General features: G+C 32.9%; 1 protein-coding gene across 2 annotated transcripts; it reads right to left on the bottom strand.

Annotated features, from left to right (window-relative positions):
* Positions 1-3,010: 3,010 nt before the first annotated feature.
* LOC114347323 (dynein light chain 1, cytoplasmic) lies at positions 3,011-22,423 on the bottom strand. Of its 2 annotated transcripts, none has more exons than XM_028298048.1 (3): positions 22,299-22,423; positions 12,071-12,209; positions 3,011-5,460 (listed from the first exon to the last, which is right to left on the bottom strand). In XM_028298048.1, exons 2-3 carry the CDS (start codon positions 12,176-12,178, stop codon positions 5,299-5,301), a joined length of 270 nt encoding a protein of 89 aa, XP_028153849.1. In that variant the 5' UTR covers positions 12,179-12,209; positions 22,299-22,423; the 3' UTR covers positions 3,011-5,298. The 2 variants fall into 2 exon arrangements, with proteins under 2 accessions (XP_028153849.1, XP_028153845.1); XM_028298044.2 differs by lacking the exon at positions 22,299-22,423 and adding an exon at positions 12,492-12,676.
* Positions 22,424-23,257: the final 834 nt, after the last annotated feature.

Here is a 23,257-nt window from a genome sequence, read left to right as displayed (position 1 = left end):
GAATGCCATCTCTCACATCCACCTAGATCCTTACTGGTCTATTAGTTCCTAACGTATTTTTATTGAACAGTATTGAAGATGATGCAGCTATAATTTACAATTCCCCTAAAAATGTGACTGAAATAGTGATTTAACTTTATTAAACCATTCCTCATCTGCCTATCCATTCTCCAAAATGAACATTAAAGGTACTCCCGCATACAGGCATACATCACCCCGACACAACTGTCTGAAGCATAAATCTTCTTCTTCATAACGTGCCCTATCAAGTCCCCTTGACGTTGGCGAATAACATGGCGAAACTGTCTCCGTCTCGAGCTATTCTAAATAGGTGATCTGCTTTCTTTATTCCCGTCCACTCCCGGTTATTCTTTAATCAAGAGGCCTGCTTTCTACCAATTCTTCTGCGTCCTTCGATTTTACCCATCATAATAAGTTGAAGAATATATTATACCGGTTTCCCCTTACTACGTGTCCAAAATAGGCCATCTTTCTATATTTGATGTTATAAAAGCAGCTCGCGGGCAACATTTTCTCTCTTAAGGACTGTCACATTTGTCAGCATGTCCATGGTATTTTCAGTATGTCTGTGCAGCCACATTTCAAAGGCCTCCAAACGATTAATGGTGGATATTTTTAATGTCCATGCTTCGACACCATACAAGAGGACTGACCAAATGTAACATTTAATCATGCGCTTTCGAAGTTGAAGTTGCAAGTTATCATTACAGAAGAATGACCTCATTTTTAAAAATGTGCAGGCTCGATTCTACATTTTATCTCTTTATCTGGATCTAGTTGTTCGGTAATATGGCAACCAAGATATATTTAAAACTGGGTACTCTTTGAATTATGTGACCATCAACATAATATAACCGTGAATCTGGATGGGCCAAACGGCTAAATACGATGTATTTTGTTTTTTAACAGTTTATGTTTAGGCCAAACTCTCTTCCCACTGTGTCAATGGCATTTAAAAGATGTTGTAATCAATTCATATCACCACTTAAAATAACTGTATCGTCTTCATATCCGATTGTATTTATCAGAATTCCATTAACTTTCACACCCCATTCCAAATTATGCAGCGCTTCCTTAAATATTCTATCTGAATATAAATTGAATAACAGTGGGGACAGTATACAACCCTGTCTGACACCTCTTTGTATTTTGCATATTTCTGTTGATTGTCCATTTATGCAAGCTGTAGCTGTTTGACGCCAGTATAATTTTTCTATGATTCGTACATCTTGACTATCAACTCCTTTATCCTTTAATATTTTAATTAATTTATGATGTTGTACTCGATCAAAGGCCTTCTCAAAGTCAATAAATACAGCAAAGACGTCTTTCCTTTGATCTCGACATTTCTGCAATAATACATTTAGTGCAAAAGAGTGCGTCCCGGGTTCCCAGTCCATTTCTGAAGCCAAATTGTGTTTCGTCCTGGTCTTCTTCACATTTATCTCTGATTCTACTGTGGATGATACGTACAAAGATTTTCAAAGTGTGGCTCATAAGGCTTATCATTCTATAATCGCTACAGTTTTTCGGACGTTGTTTTTTTGGTAGGGTTATGAATTCGGACTTTAACCAATCTTCAGTGATATCACCAAATATGCTTCATTTTAATCTTTTTAGACAGCGTTGCCCGACTTATGCCGACCCCCCGTATAACTGTATATCCTAGAAATGGTCTAAGATCTAAGCAGCTTTGAAGCTCGCATGTATTAACTAACGGTGTGATATCTGGAGAAAAAAATGAAATTTGGTTTTGGAATATGCCTATTTTAAATCACTATTAGCTGGGAAGCAACCATGATAAATGAAGAGTACAGGGGAAAAACAAGGAATGTCACTTTTTCATGGATTTTGGCTTTTCTCGCCTTGTGGTAGCAAAAACTGACGACTATCGACTAGCCTATCGATTCAGAACAATAACCAGGAAGGCCAATCCACATAAATTTTCTAAGAATTTGTATCCAGGCAAAGAACAAGAATTGTCCAAAAACAAGGAATGTCGGCAGTTTTTTAGTGCATTATTTAATTAATAAGCTAATATAGATTAATATTAAGATCATAGATAGAATAAGAATTGCTAGAATTCTGCTAAGTAGTTTTTAGGTGTCACACGAAATAAACCTTTATTTGTGTTTATCTTAAGGGGTGGAGGGCAGGGAGGGTATAGTATTTTGATTATTTTTTTCGATTTTTTTTATTGGCTTATTTGATTGTAAATATTTTCAAGAGTATACCATTAAAATTTCAAGTTAATCCGAGCAAAATTGACGAAGATATGGATATATATAAAAATTTTCTTATTATATTGACAAAACTACATTTAACGCGTTTTCTGAAAAACATGTTTTTTTGAGGCGGTGTACATCATAACTCAAAAAGTAATGCACCGATCTTTCTGAAATTTTGCACACTTCTTTTTTAGATATTTTACTAGGTAGTGACGTCGAGTTTCTTATTTTAATATTTTTTTTTGTTTATATTACCATTTTTCTCTTTACCACACTTTTTTTTGTTTTTTTCGATTTTTTACTTAAAGATTATACCATGAATTTAAAAATCAATATAATTATAGAAACTCGACGTCACTACCTCAAAAAACTCTTACAACTAAAATAATCTTTTTGGTTTATATGTTTCAAATGATTCTGTCCGAAGATATGGTGTACACCGCAAATCATCTTCTTTTTTGGATCATCTACTTGAAAATGACGCCACTGCTTCATTTTTTAATATCTTTCAATAAAAATTTAACTGAATAATCTTCAAGTGTTGTTCTTTAAGATAACCTTTTACCCATTTAATTTAACCCTACCACTTTCAAGGGAAAACGTTTTAAAATTATGCAAAAAAAGCAGAATTAACTATAACCCCCCCCCCTTAATATGTATAAAATGTGACATTCCTTGTTTTCCCCCTGTATTGTTATGATTTGGAAGGAAAAAAGGTGAGGAATGCTATTACGAGAGAGGCGTAACAAATACAACAAATGTTCGTCTTTAACCATATATTATTACATTGAGAAATACAGTTTTTAAACAACAATAATTGTTTTTAAGAAGTGAAGTTGTCATTTTTGTGGATATATTACATTCAAAAATGATTCGGGATAAAAAGAGTGATCTGACAAAAAGTCCTCATCAACAAAATAAAAACAAAAATTTACACCCTCAGAGGAGCATTCTATTCAGTAAAAAAATATAGCGTGCGCCAAAACTTTTTGCCAAATAACTCAAAAACAAAAAAAATACGAAAAAATAATCAGTTCTGACCCTAGGAGGCAACAAATAAAATCTTGGCATTCGAGAAAACAAATAATCTGTTTCCCAAGAACAAAATATATCTACATATAGGCAATATTTTCTGAACAGTTCTTTTAAAACACACACCGTTCAAATTATCTACGCCTATCTCATCTTTTTTAAAAGAACTACTAAGAAATTTTAATAAAGATTCGGGATACATACTTTAAATATTTTTTTATAGAGTGGACGTAGAAATCTGTCAACCAAATAATTGCGGAAGAATCCCTTGAAGCTCAACGAAGACGTTCTTGCAATTTGAGGTGTCAAGGAACTCTTCTCAACTGAGCTTCCTCTATATTAACAAGAACATTTTTTATTATTGGTTGTCATTTTATTATTTTTGTTAACAACTTAATTAGTCATATATACAGGTCGAATTATTTCCAAATTAAAAATCCCTTTAAAAATATTTCGCTACATCAGCAATATACTGATAAATTAAATATAAGTTAAAATAGATTTGTGCAATTTACTACAATTATTACAACTGAATTGCTCTAGAATTTTTTCAAATCAACGCTGCCAAAATTATTTTAAACATTATTTGGTGTAAGAAACGAAGAATGATGTCAATTTTCTCCTTTTAACCCCCTTAAACTTTACGAGATAACTGTATTTAAATGTTTGTATAACTGAACAGATTTAACTGAAACAAAAGGTCATTTGCACCGTGTCAACAAATGTCTGTCGTGTCTTCGAACGTCGAAACGTCAATAAAATCATTTTTCAACTTAAATTGTGGCTATTTCTCAATTAGAATGGTAAATTACATAAATGCCACAAAGAAATATTAAGAAAAATTGTAGCTTATTCCCCACAAAAAATAGCTTCAGGAATATTAATAACTCATAGCTCTAAAAGCTTTCCAAATTTATAAACTGTTATCTCTACTATGCAATCTGAAACATTGACATAATTACAGACAAACAAGGAATATGTCATATCATCTGGGTTTAATAACAGCTTTAGTTTTTCTCTCCAATTTTATTATATTTGTTATTCTTTCATCTTTCTAAATATCCCAACCTTTATTTCAATATTGCTGCTTTTAATACTTCTGATAAGGCAGTCTCTTTCTTCTTCTACCTCCCCCTCTCCACAAATTACATATAAAACTCATAAATCAAGAACATATAACAAAATATGTTGACAACGGCTATCTCTGTAACGTTTTCCAATCAATAGTTATTCCACCAGATTGTTACAAACTGTAAAACAAAATACTCCTATATGCTCACATCTCGAAAGGAATGTACACTGAAATACACAGGGCGTTCCAAAATATTTTATCAGTCTTTTTGAAATGCCCCATAAGATCGGTTTATCATCTTGGTTTACAAACACCAAATCTCACAGCCAGATTCGAATTCAATTCAAAAATAATTCGAGCTCGAAAACACAAATTTTAGATTTTCCATGTGCACCAAACCGAAAAAGTTTGCAAGAAAATTGGAAAAACAAGGTAATTGCACTTGAAAACTTAAAACGGTTAAGTTAATTATTAATTATAAATATGCAACAATTAAGATTCAGCTGTTGTTTTTTTGCTAGCTTTTAAATACATTATTAATCCGAATCGAATCAAAAACTCGGTTAATGGTCAAAATTGTAAGAAGAGTTTCCCATTTATCCAAATTTCTTGCATCAATCGAGAAAGAAAAATAAAAATTTGTGCGTCACCTTACTTTTGCCCAAAATCCCTCATTTTAAGTGAAAAATCTAAACTGCATCAACAAAATAATTTTATTCCAAAAGGTTATAAAATTATCGTCTGAGAAAAAACTCATAAATTTTTAGGGCGCATCTTCACATCCATGTCATAAGATCTTCAAAAATACGCCCCAGATCGAAACATATACTTAGGATGTTTGAAAAGGTGATCATCTAATAGTGGAATACTGGAAATGGGGTTAGGGAATGATGGATAGTTTGTTTGGGGGGTTAGAAGTCAGGTGAAATTGGGGCTTTTTGGAGATTAACCACTCTTGAACAATAGTATCGCCACTTGTCCTAGGTAAAAGTAGATGAAGTGGCGGGTCTCGTGGGTCACGTATGATCCGAAATTTCTACCGACGATACAATGCCATGTTGGATTGTATTTTTTGTCGAATTCTTTTTTAATGTAGGCGGCAATATCCTGAAAATAAAAGAAAATCATATTAAATGGCGATTATTTATAATTACACATTTTTAAAAGTTTTGATCAATTAATTCTGTCTAAAATTGCTCTGAAGCCAGTAAATCAGAAAGGGCTTGTTGAAGTTATATTTCTTTAGGCGCGATTTCATTGAGGGTGAAATTTTATTAATCTGCGCGCATGCGCACACAGGCATTAGGGTTTAATTTATGTATGTATCAGTCCAGAAAAGGTGTGGAAAGAATATATTAGTGTTTTTAAATATATTTTTCTACAAACGTGTTAAAAATGCATTTTTGAGCATTCCATAGGAGCGTTAAAAATGCTACTTAAAGGCACTAGTGCTTTAAAATTTTTAAGGCACTGCAGTTAAAAGTGAATTGTCAAATTGTGAAACGTCAAAATATTTATATTTCATTTATTAACATTAATATTAATAATACAACTTGCGCAATTTGAAAAAGGTGGTTTAAAAGGTTTTTTATTATAATTTTGTGTCTTTGGATTTGTTTTCCTTGGGCGTAAAATAATAAAACATCTATTTTTATATTTCACTTGTCACCGTGATGTGTAATTATGTATATCTGAAACGTCAGTAGTATGCGCCTTGATGGCCTTGTTGGTAGTATTGGACCAGAGATCGAGAAATCGCGAGATTCCGGGTTCAAATCCCAGACGATTCATAACTTTTTTTTTTAATATTTGGCATTGTTAAGTTTTGGTTAATTTTTGGTAATTATTGTTAATTTTTTGTATTGTAACTGTTAAGTAGGTATATTTATTTCGTTAAAATTATATTATAATAGAAGTATAACTTCTTACGTGCGTACAAAGTACACACACATTCTTTTTTTCTTTTTAGACAATAATAATTATCATTCTAAACATAAAAAAAACTTAGGCCAATGTAAATCTCTCATTATGAAACAACTGTTTACACAAATGACTCACATCGTATGTGAGTAAAACTTGAGATAAAAAAACAAACTAGGAACTTAAGTTAACTTAACCCTACATTGCATAGCGTTGCTTTCAGGCAACATTGAAATTAAACTCAGTTAGAAAACTATCTTTTTCCTTTTAGTGATTTTAATGTGCATGCTGCGTAGTCAGAGGTAGAGTTCCATCAAACCAAAAGTTTTCATGCCCAAAGTTTTCAGATGATGTTAGTCAGTCATTTGTTACACATGTGCGGCACAAGTTTTAGTCAGTTTATCCGATTTCTAAACACAAATCTATTTAAATACTGACTAAAGAAGAGTATTGTCATTATAAAACGTTATGTTTTTACAAACATAACGTTTGTAAAAACATATTAATCACTTAAACCCTAAAAATGGTTCACAACGTTTTGGCGTAAACTAGAAGTCAAACAATAAGGAATGCACATAATTTTCCCCTTGTTACCATATTCTAAATTTGAAAAAATATATAGGGAATAATCAGATTTTTTTGACATGCCATTCCTATTACAGCGAGCATTTTATTGGCTAGAAGTAGTGACGATTATATATGACGTCATTATTATATTTGGTCAGATGGTAAATGGTAACTGATGTCTGTCATAATATTGGAGGCTAACTATAATGTCAAATTATTGTTTCCAAATTATATTTTATTTATTTAGTTTCACAGTTTTCTTTTCACCAACTTAACTTTCCCTGTCCTATCCTTGATTGGTATTGTTGTATGGTAGGTTTAATTAGGCGTTAATTTTGACACTTATATAGTAATCTTTGTTTCACACTCTTAAAGACAAAAGAGAGAAAAGTGTAGGCTGTAGCAAGCTTTGGTTTTTTAGCAAAAATGTGTTTTTTATTTGGCAACAGCGCTGTCCAGCCAAACTTGATGGTAGCGAAAAAACTAATATATGAGGAAAAATTTGTTGAATTTGTTTGCCGTTAAGTTTGTACCGATGGGTTATGATGTCATTAAATCTATGACGAGCATTCCTGATTGTTCGACTTCTAGTTTAACAATCATGAAAATAATTTGACACAGACAGTCTTACTTGTACTGTTTATAAGAATCATCTGCTTCCAGACATTACATGTACAGTTGTAAATATGAAATACTGTTTTAATTAATTATTAGAGATCACGTGATATTTTTAATGCACCAGACGACTTATATTACAGTCTATTTGTACAAGTTTTAAAAATAATCAACCTTTATCAGTGAAAATGTTTACATTTATAAAAGAACAATGATAAATTAAAGAAACTAAGCAATTTACAATTTAAATAATGATAATGCCAATAACCTAAAGTACATTTAATATTGTTAATAGTGTTGAAACAATTTTATCAGTGATTACCAAGGACAAAAATACGAGGAAAAAAATGTGTAGTTTTTATCCATTGAGTTTGTCAGATTTTTGGAAATAAAAATATATTAAATGAACATGGGAATTGTCTCTTTACATTCTGACGGCGCCAAAGTTTTAAATTCAAATTGTGAACAAAAAATATTTTTGACACATACAAAGCTCCTTTAAACTTTGATTTGCCAATCAGATACTTGTTAAATACATTTTGTTGAATAATTGTTTTCGGACCAATAATTCACTAATAAACTCACAAATTCCCATGACTGGACTAATTTTCTATAGATGTATGAGCTTACAGCTTATTTATATGAATCAAAAAAATTTTTGTTTTGAAAATAAAACATGTATAGGCCAATAGGATACCCACCTACGAAAATCATGGATTTCAAATATACTTTAAATATTTTTATGCAAAAAGGGGGTAAATTACCATAAGTAATAAACATTAATTTTAATGATTGTTTATTATTAAATTAATGACTTCATTCTATCCCTTCTGTTATTTTTACAGTATGCTGGTTGCACATTTGTAACAAATGCAGCATGATCCAACAAGTTTCCTGCCAGTTTTGTCCGGTTGTTGATAATCAGTAGGTGATTGAACTGCAATCGTCTTCAATTGTTAGTTTTGTTAAGTGGTATACAATATCTGCTGATTTAAAACTAGTCCTTTCTTGCAAACTTTTGCAAAAGCAAATATACATCATCATTATCGACTTTTGCAACTCTTCCTGAGTCTTTGCAGCATTTACTATTGTCTTCCATTGCTTCCGGTCCTGTGATACTATTTCCAATGTCTCACTTCCATCTTATCCAGGTCTTCTGACTGCATCTTTCCACCTTTTTCTAGGCCATCCTGCTGACCTTCTACTATTTGGTCTTTCCCAAAACACATTGCCAATCAGTCTATCATCATCACTCCGTACCACATGCCTGTCCATCTTTTTTTTTTCTTCTTTTTTTTTTCTTTGGAGTTGTATGACTACGGGCCCTTCAAGGCTCATTCGCTGATTCATCAATTTTGCTCATTTATTTTACAATATCTTTTCCTATACCTATCTACTTAACATTTTTTATCCTACTTATTCTACATACTTTATAAGGAATGACCACTGGTCAGTGGAAATACCACATCAGGCAAAAACACAGGTTTACTTATATAATAGGTTTTAATTTCGATCTTTATGTTAGTTAGTTTATAATTTGATTTTTATATTTTTAATATGTTCTATAAATAATTGCATTAATTCTGTATTATTAATTTGTGATAATATATATGTTAAATTTATTGGGTGTGTTATATTTTTACAACTGTATAATTTACTTATAAACATATTTATATTTACTTGTATTAGAGGGCAATTTAAAATCATATGTTCAGCATCACCTATTTCTCCACATTGACAATATGGATTGTCTCTTATGTCCATCTTAGTCTATTGGCTTTTATGTATCTCACAATATTTCCTTGCCTGAAGTCTCTAATAATTCATCTTAGAGATAAATAATACTTTTAGTATATTTTTGATGGATGATCTTTATTATCACAATTTCTTAAGTCAAATCACAGTACTTAAGGTAGTACACTTTAGAAGACCAAATATAAGCATTTTTTCAAGATTTGTTTTCTCAGAATCTGTATTAAAAATGAACATAAAACTTTTTACATATTAATATCTAACTCTTAGAGAATACAAAAAATATATCTTTTTTCACTTATGCATGTACACTATATATAGTAGAGGGCGCCAAAGTCGAGGCCTCAAAAAAAAGTACAGTAGAACCCCGCAAATCCGAACTAATTGGGGGAAAGCCTGTTCGGATTCTGAAAAGTTCGGATTATCCGAAAGTTAGCCTTAACTAGTAGTTCAAAGCTTTCATTGTGATTTTGAGTAGCCAAACGTTCTCGCAAGAGTGTGGACAATATTTTTGAACTCAAGTTGACTACGAGAGAACCAAAGTAAGTTTGTGTTTAACCTTTATAAACACTTTATAAACCTATATATTAAAGTATAATATTTATTTTTAGGAAATTTTAAATCTCAAAGTCTTAGTAATCCTACATTGTCCAATTTTCTGGCTTTACTCTGTATAATAAACATGTTTTTAAGTTATTGTCTAGAATTTTTAAATTTTTTTCACTTTCCGTTGGTTCGGATTTGCTGAAAGTTCGGATTCGCGTGGTTCGGATTTACGGGGTTCTACTGTAGTTCCGATGGCGGACAGTTAATCCCAAGATTGGGATTTCTGAAACAAAAAAATCGTATGGCATTTGAAAAAGGAAGATTTCTTACATGACAATTTACTACCGTAAGTGAAAAATTCCCCAAAAAAAAGATTTTACGGAAATTTAAAAAAATTTTGTGAAAAATCGCCCGTTTTTCTTCAGTTTTTCATGGTTTAAAAATATTTATTTTTTGGTCAAATTGTGTTAAATTGTCACGTAAGAAACCTTCCTTTTTCAAATGCAATACGATTTTTTTATTTCAGATATCCCAATCCTGAGATTAACTGTCTGCCATCATTTTTCAAGGCCTCAACTTTTGTGCCCTCTACAATATTAGTGTACGTGCATAAATGAAAAGAGATATATATTTTTTGTGTTCTCTAAGGTATTAATATGTTAAGTTTTAAGTTTATTGTTAATAAAGGTTCTGAGAAGAAATTCTTGAAAAAAATAATTATTTTTGGTCTTCTAAAGTGTACTAGTACCTTAAGTCAGATGAATCACATTTACTTTACTGTGAATGATGTTCAATGATCAATACTTCAGACCCTGGCCAAATAAGAAATATGTTAACATAATAGGGTAAAATTCAAATGGATCTGCTACGTAGACTAGAATACGAATAAGGTTCCGAGAAGAAATTCTTGAAAAAAATAATTATTTTTGGTCTTCTAAAGTGTACTAGTACCTTAAGTCAGATGAATCACATTTACTTTACTGTGAATGATGTTCAATGATCAATACTTCAGACCCTGGCCAAATAAGAAATATGTTAACATAATAGGGTAAAATTCAAATGGATCTGCTACGTAGACTAGAATACGCTGGTTTATTGGATATACCTGTGAATGAGCAGTATGCCAAGAGATGGAGCCTTGCATATCAGTGTAACTCACTCTGTAAATCCCTAAAGGAAGAATAAAACACTTAAAAACCAGAATATACATTTAAAAAACACATACAGTCAAACCCGGTTACTAGAATACCAGTTATATGAATATCTGGTTTAAGGAATAGAAATTTGAGGTCCCGAAAACGTTTCTGCTGTGATCAGTTATTAGAATATCCCAGTTAAGAGGAATACCTTTCCTTGGCATGAACGCTATTCCAATAAGCAGGATCGACTGTATTAAAAATGTATCTGCTCTTCCATTCATTGTCACACTGTTCCTGCAAGGACCATATATATAACTTGCAGGATTTTGCGTTCCCATACTAAAAGTTTATTGATTTCTTTCTTTCTCAATGTCCATGTTTCACTTATGTATGCCACTGTTGGTCATATTATGGTTTTGTATACTTGGATTTTGACATGTCTTGAGAGATGCTTTGACCTTATTGGATGTTGAACAGCAAAGAAAGATTTATTCCACGCCAGTATTCATACTTCAACCTCCCATTCCCATGTGTTGTCACTGGTAATTGTTGTTCCTAAGTATTCGAATTCTTTGACCACCTCAAAGTTTATGGTAATGTTTTGTTTTATTCACTGTTGTTCCATTCTTGATACAACCATCTATTTACTTTTGTTCGTTTATTTTCAGGCCTATGTTTATGTTTAGTGTTGCTTCTGAGATTGCAAAAAGAAAGCAACTAAACTTCTAATCATAACCCATCAATAAGGCTAACATTAAGTTTATGAACAATTTGACCCTTTAAATAAGAATATTTCGTTATCTAATGTAGGAAAATCAGTTCTAGGAATCTACTAGTATTAAAAGACTTGGCTAATAGACGAAGGAAGACTTCATTGGTAAAAGTATGTTTTTTGGTAGTTTCCTCAATTAACACCTACTAGTTTTATTTGTAATTTAAGTTTTAAACTAATAATAGATGCTATTAGAATATAAATGTTTGTGCTTCAGGTTTACATAGGTTACAAATGACTCACAGTTTAAATGTGTTGCTCAAATTTAAATACCTCCTGGGTATATTCTTCATGCATACCTTACACAATGATTAATGCATGCAAATGAGTAAAACCTACACAATTAAGTCGTTTTCTTGAAGATGTAAGGTCAAAAACGTAAAATAAAATATTGAGGACAGATTACCTTTTCTATATTGTATTTTTCTATCGCCTGGGTAGCGCAGTCTACAGCATCTTGCTGCATGTCTTCGCTCATATCGGCATTTTTAATAACTGCTTTGCGGTCAGTCATTTTGGGTCCCTTAGTGTCTGGAGAATTTGACCTGAAAGGTAAAGGAACACTGTAAGATTGGCGCAAAAACTAGGTTAAAAGATAAGGCACCTTTTTTTATAATGAACATTCCTTATTCTAACCAGGGCATGGGCCCTCAGCTCGCCCATAACTGGTACAACTAAGAACCATGCTGTTTTATCAATAGATCATGACATATTTTCAAAATCTATCATGCAATATATTAGGGAAAAATTGATTTTAACGTCTCATCGCCGAGACGGCACATGCATGCGGCTGTATTCAAGATAATTACCATAAAAGCAATACTTACGTGAATTTTACGTTCGTTCACAAACGGAGAAGTAAAAAAAGTGTTCGATTTGTGACTTTTCACGTTCTATAATTTTATTATTTTGTTGAATAAAGCGATATTCAATTTTTTGATACCTTTTCTCCCTGGCGCGTATGATCAACTGCCAAAAATTGCACAAATATCGTCGCTCATTGGCCCACGTTAGAGGCATCTGGCAGAGGCATCTGGCAAAACGGCTCCTATTGGCTGCTACTAAATACAATATCAGTGCAGAGGAAAAGGGGATACATCACTTTTTACCATGCGCGTAACAATGTAATTTCTCTAGGGATCAGGTTAACATGCATGCGCATCACAAATGGAATTTCTGATTTCAGGAAATGGTTAAATTCTTTTTTTCCTCATTAAAAATTAGGTATGTAATTAAAATAGTAAAGATATATTACCATTTGCACGTTAAAAGTAAAAAAACATGTTTCTTCAATCATGTTTTTTGTCATTTCTTTTAATATTTAGGATTTTTGGTATAAATACTGTAATATCTAAGTAGGTACGTAATTTTCAAATAATTGATAATTGATAAGCACCTATAAATAAATACATCGTGAAAATACTTATTTGTGTATTTGATTGTTGAATGAAACAATAGGACTTTTCAACGCTTCTCATGTGTTTCGAGCTTCTGTCATATGTCGTATAATCCGTGTATAAAATATTAATATACGACATTATGACAGAAGCTCGAAACAAATGAGAAGCGTTGAAAAGTCCTATTGTAATATTCGCTGTTTTCCACCTATAACATTTAGAACCAAGGGTGCGTAGCGTCAATAGGGCTTTTCATTCACAGTCATTTGTTTCGAGCTTCTGCCATGTGTCACTTAATATTAATATATCTATATCATACGTTATTGCTATGTACATACCAATGATACAAACCAAAGACGTATGGCGTAGATATATTAATATTATGTGACACATGACAGAAGCTCGAAACAAATGACAATCGATGAAAAACCCTACAGGGCTTTTCATTCACAGTCATTTGTTTCGAGCTTCTGTCATATGTCGTATAATCCGTGTGTATTCATATTATACACAGATTATACAACATATGACATAAGCACGAAACAAATGACAATCGATGAAAAGCCCTAAGAAGTTCGAAACAAATGACTGTGAATGAAAAGCCCTATAGAGGTTTGGAAAGCTCTAGAAGAAGAAGGAGTTGATATTTTTTTGGCAAATGATGAGTAGGAATATATGAGGAAGAAAGAATGCCCCATGCATAGAGAGAGAGAGAGAGAGAGAGAGAGAGAGAGAGAGAGAGAGAGAGTGTCTGTGTGATATAAAGGGGATATTCAGGACTGTAAGAACTATAGAGGGATAAAGTTAATGTTTCACACAATGAAAATTTGGGAGAGAACTGTAGAGCGAAGATTAAGGAGCGAGACATCGATTGGAGAACTATTTGTGTTTATGCCAGAAAGTATAGAAAGAAGGACAACGAATGCCTTGTTTGCTTTGAGAATTACGACGAGAAAAAAAGAGACCTACATCTGGTATTTATACATTTTGAGAAGGCGTACGACACAGTCCTGGATAAAAGCTATGGAAATGCATGAAAGCTTAGAGAACTAGGTTCCTGAGAAGTACGTAAGGGTCGTGAAGGATATGTACCTATGAAGGAGCGTACACCGAAGTAAGGACTTGGGCCGGATTGACCGAAGGGTTTCCAGTGACGATTGGTTTGTACCAAGGCTCTTCACTGAGTCTCTATATGTTTAATCTGTTTAATACTGATCGAGAACGTAAGGGAGGTGACTCCTTGGTTAATGATCCAAGGATGATATCGTGATAGTCATCATCATCTTCGGTTTTTACAACTCTTCGCAGTCTTTGATGCGTTTACTACTGTCTTCCATTGGTTCCGATCCTGTGCTACTATTTCCCATGGTCTCACTTCTATCTTCTCCAGGTCTTCTCTGACTGCATCTTTCCACCTTTTTCTAGGCCGTCCTGTCGGTCTTCTATCGTCTAGTCTCTTTCCCAAAACACATTGCCAATCAGTCTGTCGTCATCACTCCGTACCACGTACCGTGCCCATCTTAGCCCATTGGCTTTTATGTATCTCACGATGTTTCCCTGTCCGAAAAAAGTCTCTAATTTATTGTTGTATCTGCTGCTACATTCATTTGTCACACTGTCCCTGCAAGGACCATATATAACTCGCAGGATTTTGCATTCCCATACTAATACTTTATTATTTTCTTTCTTTCTCAATATCCATGTTTCACTTCCGTATGTCACTGCTGAAGGAGAGTAAAGAAATGTTGGAGGAGAATTTGGAGGATTGGAGAAGGGCTCGAAAGGTCGAAAGAGGAGTATTTGGGAGAAACAGGAATGGTTAGGGACATCGAATTGCTTGGGAAAAAAACTAGGACGAGTTTGAGAATTTAAATATCTTGGCTCCTACATTGTAAATAAAACAATTATAACAAACTGTCAGTCAAGACATGGCAACAATGTTCCGACTTGTACTTCCTTTTCTATCATCTACGCACCTCGCGACTCTTCGCTATCTTGGGCTATTATAGTGTAGATATCTATATATTTACAGGAACTTCTTATAGAAGTTCTTATACCTATCCTTTTTGTTTTCTCTTAGACATGGATCTTGCGTACCAAAAAAAGTTTATTAATAGCAAGCTGAAAATTGGTTAATCGCTTAACGGTGTCTAGTCGGACAAACTTTGATGTACGGGAACACTGGATCAGAGGAAGTTTTAATTGTAAAACGTGACATCCTGACAAGTTTATGATTGTGAAAACTAGCAGGTTGTTTTTAAGTTTATAATAGCAAACTTTATATAATATATAAAAAAAATGTTGTCCCACAGATATGTTGGGCATTTGAATAAGTTCGATACGTACAACATGTCAAATGACAGGAATTATGTTGGTGGTAAATAGCAGTCTGATTTTTGCATAAGATTTTAATGAAAGGGTAAAAAATCAATTCGAAGTTCTGTCCGACAAAATACATGGGACACGTTTTTGTAGTCTGACGTTCGAAACCTGTAACCTGTTCTACAATTAAAACTTCCCTGTTCCAGTGTTCTCATACATCAAAGTTCGTCCGAGCGGACACCGTTAAACTATTAACAAATTTTAAGCTTGATATTAATCAACCTTTTTTTGGTTCGCGGGATCCATAGGCCTATCTGAACACGACCAAACATATTTCTATGTTGTACTTTATAAACAACTGAAATAGTTTTTATATTTTCATTAGGAACAGGGAGATTAAACCCCATAAGTATGGCAGAGTAGGAATAAGAATATTACAAATCTCTATTGACGGAAGCAAGACTACATTGCGAAATAAATTAGGTACAGAGAGTTCAGATCCAATAGACGAAATCAAAGTACCTACAACCAATCAGCGTGGACGAGAGAAGACCAACTTTAAAAGAAATGAAAAACGGAAAAACCACAGGACCTGAGTGAAAACATCCCTATGGAATTAATAAAACTCGGACCGTCAGTAGGTGCAAATAATTATACAGCGTTTATGGTCCTCTTTGAACGAACTCAAATTAAATGTAAGATGTCTCTTATTTTCGTTTTACAGCGAATTATTTTATAAATATAATTCTTAGCTGGGATCATAATACATGCGTAATCAAACAAAAAAATATACGAGAAAAGTGGAGCTTGGCGTATATAAGGCCTATCCACAAATAAGGACACAAAAAGGAATGCAAAAATTATAGAGGTATGAGCGTTATTAGCTCATTGGGGAGGTTGTACGGTCGAGATCTTGTGTCGATAATAGGTATATTTGTACTACAAAATATTATTGAGAAAGGAAAAGCCGGGAGGAGAAAATGCATATAGTGGGAATAGAACTTGAGAATAAGCACATAAGAAATCTTCTTCGTAGACGATAAGTGATTTACGGCAATCGATGAGGAATACATGGATTATACGATTCGAAAGTGAACCGAAGAATACGATAATTGGAGACTCATCATCAATATTAACAAAACGGAATATCTTAGAATAAAGGCCGAAGGAAGAGACCCACAACTCTCGATTAGAGATATAAAAAATGTGAGAACTTAAATACCTAGAGACAGTGCCAAGGAAGGAACATCGAAACGTGACATACAGCAGAAAATACAATAGGGCCGAAATGTGGTATAAACATTAAACTCATTACTTTGGTCTCCTAATATTAGTTTACGAACAAAAATGACAATCTACAAGTCGGTTGTAGAACCAATTTTAATGTAGGTACAGATCAGAATGTTGGCAAATGACGATGAAAGAGAAGAAAAAACTGGAAGTGGTAGAAATGGAGTATGAATGTATATCTAAGAAGAGTGTGTCGGATATCCAGAAGAACAACAGGGAGGATTTACAATACCGTAGGTACAATAGAATCCAAACAAGTTTTATGGCATGAGCATGTAATGCGAACGAAAGGCGAACGATGGTCAAAATAGGTCTGACAGAATGGAGAGAAGGAATCAGGGGAATAATGAGAGGTAGAGCCATATATGAGGAGGAATGGACCGACTGAAAAAGATGAAGATCGAAATGCGGAATGCGGTAGAGGCTGTACCTAATGCGTTTATTTAGGCAAAAATTTAAGTTTATTAATACTAACTAATATACGTATGGTGATTTAAATCCAGCTAAGCCGTTTTACTTATTTGCTAAAATCTTATTAATCTAAAAATAAATATTTGTTTATAAAATCATAAATAAAACAAAAAAAAAACAGTTTTATTAATGCCTTCCATAGTCTTTTATCATTATAAATGCAATAAGTGGATTTACGTTAAACAATTCGTTGATGTAAAGATTTGATTGTAAGATATGTTAAAGCACACCACGCATATCTTACAGAAAATATAATTTCACTAAAATAAAATAAAATTTACATGAATATTCGTCTCGAAATTACAACCATTTCATATCATTGCGATAGCTCTGAATTTTAAATAATAACGGAGTAAATTGATATAAATAAATCTAAAATCAAATCTACGTGAGTCAAAGAGAGAAAAGAGATTTTGTGAATAGCCAGTTCATAAATATTTCTTTAGGTATTAAGGGAGAGGCTTACTTTAATCTTATAGATAATAAAGTAGATAGGTATAATATGGCCAGTCATACAAAAGTATATAGTATCTATACCTTGTTTTTAAACTAGGAGGAGTCAGCTCAAAAGACATATTCACAACCAATAATGTGTCACTATACTTTGTTTCACGTTAAGAATGGAACATTGCGCTTATGGAGATCACCCAGCTAACCAGATGACGTCAAAATTGCGTCACAAGTACGTCATTTGATGACTTGACTGACGTCAGCAACTGACGTAATTATGACGTCTTTATTACGTGAAAAAGTCAGCCCAGTGACGTCAGCAACTGACGTTATTCATCCGTCATCCTCTGACGGCGTAGTAACGTGATAATGACGTCTATTTCACGGCACAGACGGAAATGTCTGTACTGACGAAAAAAATATAAAAACAATAACAACATTGCATTAAAATATAACTATAAATCTATGCAATCTTAGACAAGGAAAGAGAGTATGCAATACAATAACCGTTGTAGGTTAACTGCAGTGTTGCCAAACCTCTCGCGCACGGGTGGAGTGACTACTCGACCATAGACATAATAAGGATAGACAAGGCATACTGAGCAAAATAGCGTAAAGCGTGGTGAATCGGTCGGTGGTCTATCTATCTCTTTTTACTAAGCGATCCCGCTCATGTGATAGACAAAGATGGCAAGCAGAGACCACTCAAAGTGAATATTGACCAATGACGTCCTTGATATTGGCGTTACACCTCGATGCACAGAGCGATACCTTACCTTGTCTATCCTTATTATGTCTATGTACCTACTCAACTGCCGATATATGATTCATTCTAATCAGTACGGCGTGGTATTGGCGCGCTTCTATCGTCCAATGTGAAATACATTGGTCTATCTAAGCAACGTTCTATTCTTAACGTGAAACGCTGTATAGAAAAATCACCCAAATCATCTTCTTTTTTGGTTGATCATGTTGGCCGTTGACGGTAATCCATAAATATTATACTTATAAAAAGGTAATGTTTTCAATTCTAATAGTAACATTAATAATATTGAAAAATATTAAAAATATTACTAAAAGATTTTTAAATTGAAAACTTATTGGTCCATTTACCTGGTAACACCTCCAAGGCTTCTACAATTTGCAAGCCAGATGGATGCTGCAGTGAAGACAAAGGGAGGGAATTCTAAAAAGTTGCAATTCACAACCCCCGTCTGCAGCTTGGTAAAGTTCCAACGGAAGATGGACCTAGACTCTACAGGAGTAATACTAATATAAAACAAATAAAAATGTATACCATTTTTATTCAGTTGCAATGCGAAGGCAAAACAATCTTATTTTTCACTTAGAACAGGGAGCGCAGTCCAGCACTCTGAATCGACGATTTTCGACTCTTGTTGGAGTCATCATCGGATAGGCGTAGGCCTGCCGCTCCCTGCTCGAAGTGATCAAACCATGAAAGTTTATCCCCACACTGCAACTGACGTGTATGGATTAGGTGACTAGCGTCATCTGGCAATTGGAAGGTAAAGTTTTTTAAGTTTTTTAAAGGACGTCAGTTGCAGTGTGGGGATAAACTTTCATGGTATGATCACTTCGAGCAGAGAGCAGCAGGCCTACGCCTCTCCTATGATGACTCCAATAAGAGTCTAAAATCGTCGATTCAGAGTGCTGGACTGCGCTCCCTGTTCTACGTGAAAAATAAGATTGTCTTGCCTTCGCATTGTAAATGAATAAAAATGGTATACATTTTTATTTGTATCTATTATACTAATACTTCGCTAAAGAGTTCTAATAGACCAGGGCGGATCTGTAAAAATATTAGTACATTTGGACGTTAAGAGGTGACTCAAATTTTTTTGCAGAAATTGCTTGAAAATAAATCAAATAATAATATTTGAGTTATCCTCCCTCTCAAAAAGGTCCGGAACATTGTTTAAATAATCAAAATGTCAAAAAATTAAGGAAAAATTCGATTTATTTCTTCGTTTTTTGATTATAACTTTAAAAGTATTCATTTTCGAGAAAACTTGTACTGACAAAAAAGTTGCAAAATTAAATTTCCTACAATATAGAATTGGTTAAAAATTCAAAAATTAGTCACCCTTGTTGTAAAATAGCAATAATTACGAATCAACCATACAAAAACAAGTATTAGCATTTTACGTTTTTCAACCATTTATGCTACACTTAGGGACCTTCATATTTCAACCAGAAAAACTTCATGATACAGTAAAACAATACTGTAAATTTCATTGAGATAGGTTCAACAGATTTTGCAAAATAAATTTTGAAATCCAGCTTTCACAAAAAAAATTCATTTTTTCAGAATGTTACAGAACTGAAAGTAAAGCAGATAGCAAGTTGAAATTTGTTTTGCTTATAGAAGTCTACTGTACCTTTTATTTTCAATTTTGCAAAATTAAAATCGATTAATACCACAGCGTCAGGAATTTTTTTAAATAAACATTAATTATCGTTGCTACGCGCAGGACAGCGGATAGTTTGCTCTGATTGGGCATTCCAATGACCTTTGATAATGATTGATACATTTTAATTTTTATTAAATTTCGATATAAATAAATAAATTTGTTTATTGCAAAATAAAAACACATACTTTATCCTTTGAAATAACACTTTTATTAGCAAAAACTTTCTTTGTTCATATATTTTGACTAAGAGAATAAAAGTTTATTATTTTTAAACATATGCAATTGTTTAAACAATATTTCACAAACAATAATAAAATTAGTTTGATTTTTGTGGAATTAAAATATTAAAATAAAACAAAATATAGAGTAAGAAAATAATATATTAGATAAAGATTGGAAGAAATTTTGGTGGAAATAAACTTGTGTGAATGGAACACCGCTGTCCTGCGCGTAGCTCCAAAAATTAATGTTTACTTAAAAAATTTCCTGACGCCGTCGTAATTAATCGATTTTAATTTTAAAAATTGCAAATGAAAGGTACGGTACACTTCTATAAGCAAAAAAATTTTCAACTTGCTATCTGCTTTATTTTCAGTACTGTAATATTTTGAAAAAATGAATTTTTTGCGAAAGCTGGATTGCAAAATTTATTTTGCAAAATCTATTGAACCGATCTTAATGAAATTTACAGTATTGTTTTACTGTATCATATAGTTTTTCTGGGTAAAATATAAAGGTCCTAAGTGCAGCATAAATTGTTGAAAAACGTAAAATGCGAATACTTGTTTTTGTATGGTTTTTTCGCAGTTATTGCTATTTTGCAACAAGGGTGACTATTTTTTAAATTATTAACCAATTCTATATTGTAGGAAATTTAATTACGCAACTTTCATGTCAGTACAACTTTTCTCGGAAATGAATACTTTTAAAGTTATAATCAAGAAACGAAGAAAAAAATCGAATTTTTCCTTAATTTTTTGACATTTTGATTATTTAAACAATGTTCCGGACCTTTTTGAGAGGGAGGATAACTCAAATATTATTATTTGATTTATTTTCAAGCAATTTCTGCAAAAAAAATTGAGTCACCTCTCAACGTCCATCTCAAAACAGATGCGCCCTGGACTATAACAATAACTGTTTTGTATATAAATGCAGAATAAAAATCTAAAAATTAAAGGAATAATTCGGAAAACACAAAAAATCGCAGATATAACTTAATTAACCTATGGATTTTAAATGCCAATAGTGTCAAAATTTCATAAATGTTAATAGTGTCAAAATTTCATAATTTAGTGGAGTAAACTTACTACGTATCAACTAATTACATACAAGCATTAAGACTCGGTAAATTTGAATTATTTCTAGTTTAAAAACGAGGTATAGTTTCTATAATCGGCTTAGCCCACGTTGGGTTAGGCTATTTTTAATAGCCACTAGACTAATAATTAGTATTTATGAATGACAGTTTTATGTGATTTCGATAAACTTGAATTCTTTAATTATAATTTACGCCGTTATTAATCACAATTCAGAGTTGACGCAAGGATATGAAACGATCGTAATTCCGAGACGAATCTTTTTATGTAAATTTTATTGCATTTGAGTAACATTATATTTTCCATAAAATATGTGCGGTGTCCTTTATTGAATTCTCCACTTTAGGAAAAAGAATTTCGCAGTAGTCATCATGCACCAGTCACCAGCAGTTGATCTATTAAAGCATGTGTTTCAAGAAAAATATGAACTTGGGATATTCCACAGCCCTTTGCCTCCGCCAAGGGCAAGTGCATGCTTTGTGGTATGGGAAATATTGATTAGGTACATCGTCATATCAATCAGCGACGTATACAAGCATTTAATTAAAAACTACAGTAGGTTTTGCAACAATCAAACATCAAATCGCATGCAAAATAGAACCAGAAAGGGATACTACATGCAGCGAAAAGTCAAAATATCCGTACCAACGTATACTCAATTTAACGTCCTCAGAAAAGGAGGCTTTTAAAACAGTACTCATGAGCCATTTATTTGAGGGTTTGAACAAAATAGGTGAATCTAAAAGCAATAAATAGTATCAAAAACATTCCAATCGTAGTTGATACAAAATTAGTAAAACAAGTGAGCACAACGAGTGATTATATATAAACGAAATAACAAATCTAATTGCACTTCACACACATCAAAAAAACACCACGTGAAAAACTGTACACTGCATGCAAAAAACCGAACAGTAAAGCCAAAAAAAGGAATTAAATGAAAAATCTTATACCTAAACTAATGAGCCTGTGTTCTCTGCGCCGTAAAATTAGTAATTAAAAAGTGTACGCATATGACACGGTGGTAGTTGAAAGCTGGAACGAACCAGAGAACAAACCCGAACCCGCTAAATTCACTTTCCTTTCGGCGACGGCGGCAGAAAAATCGATGCGGATTCACATGGCGCAGTCTCCAAATTTAGTGTTATTTGAAAACAGCATGCAACAACTTTGAATTGGCACCGTAAGGTATGCCAAAGGAGATAATTAATCAACGAAATATCTTTATTTCGTGTCTCTGCAGTATATTTATCTAGTACAAGGTGGTCTCCTCACAAGAAGTAGAAACAAATGGGACAAAATATGTTAATAAACATTATAAATATTAAATTAAATCATTGGAAACTTTCATCGCCAATTTCAGAATTAATTAATCGTCTTCCAGATTTAAACCGAGTCTGTTGTTTAAAACCCATACGTGGACCCATTTTCGCTTTCTCCCTAAAATATTATTTCTTATAACAAACAAGACAAAATTACTACCATTCATGATTCTCTTGCCTTCATAGACAAACTCAATAACTAACTTAAGGATACGTACATCTAGTGTTGGAAAATTCTCGAGAATGAAAAATCGGAGAATATTCCAGATAATATTCTCGATATGGAGAATTTTCTGAGAATGAACCCTATGACGCGCTTAGGGATATTGTTAATGATGAAATATGGTATTAAGAGGATCGGTACGTATTTTCGGCTGCAATGCTATTCAAATGGGGATTCATTTTTTTCGAATCCTGAGAAAACTAATAAGTATTTTTGAAAAATTTAAACGCAGAATGAAAGATTACGTTATTAGCGAGGGCCGAAAGTCCCTGAGAACTTCTATAATGTTTATTGTAATAAGTTACAGGGGTGAAAAACTAAGAGAAAATTTAGTGTGATTTTTAATTTCAAATATATCATTCAAAAT

This window comes from Diabrotica virgifera, chromosome 4 (assembly GCF_917563875.1).
Source record: "Diabrotica virgifera virgifera chromosome 4, PGI_DIABVI_V3a".
Lineage (NCBI taxonomy): Eukaryota > Metazoa > Arthropoda > Insecta > Coleoptera > Chrysomelidae > Diabrotica > Diabrotica virgifera.
The sequence above is the reverse complement of the archived record's forward strand: the minus strand, read 5'-3'. Positions and strand labels throughout refer to the sequence as shown.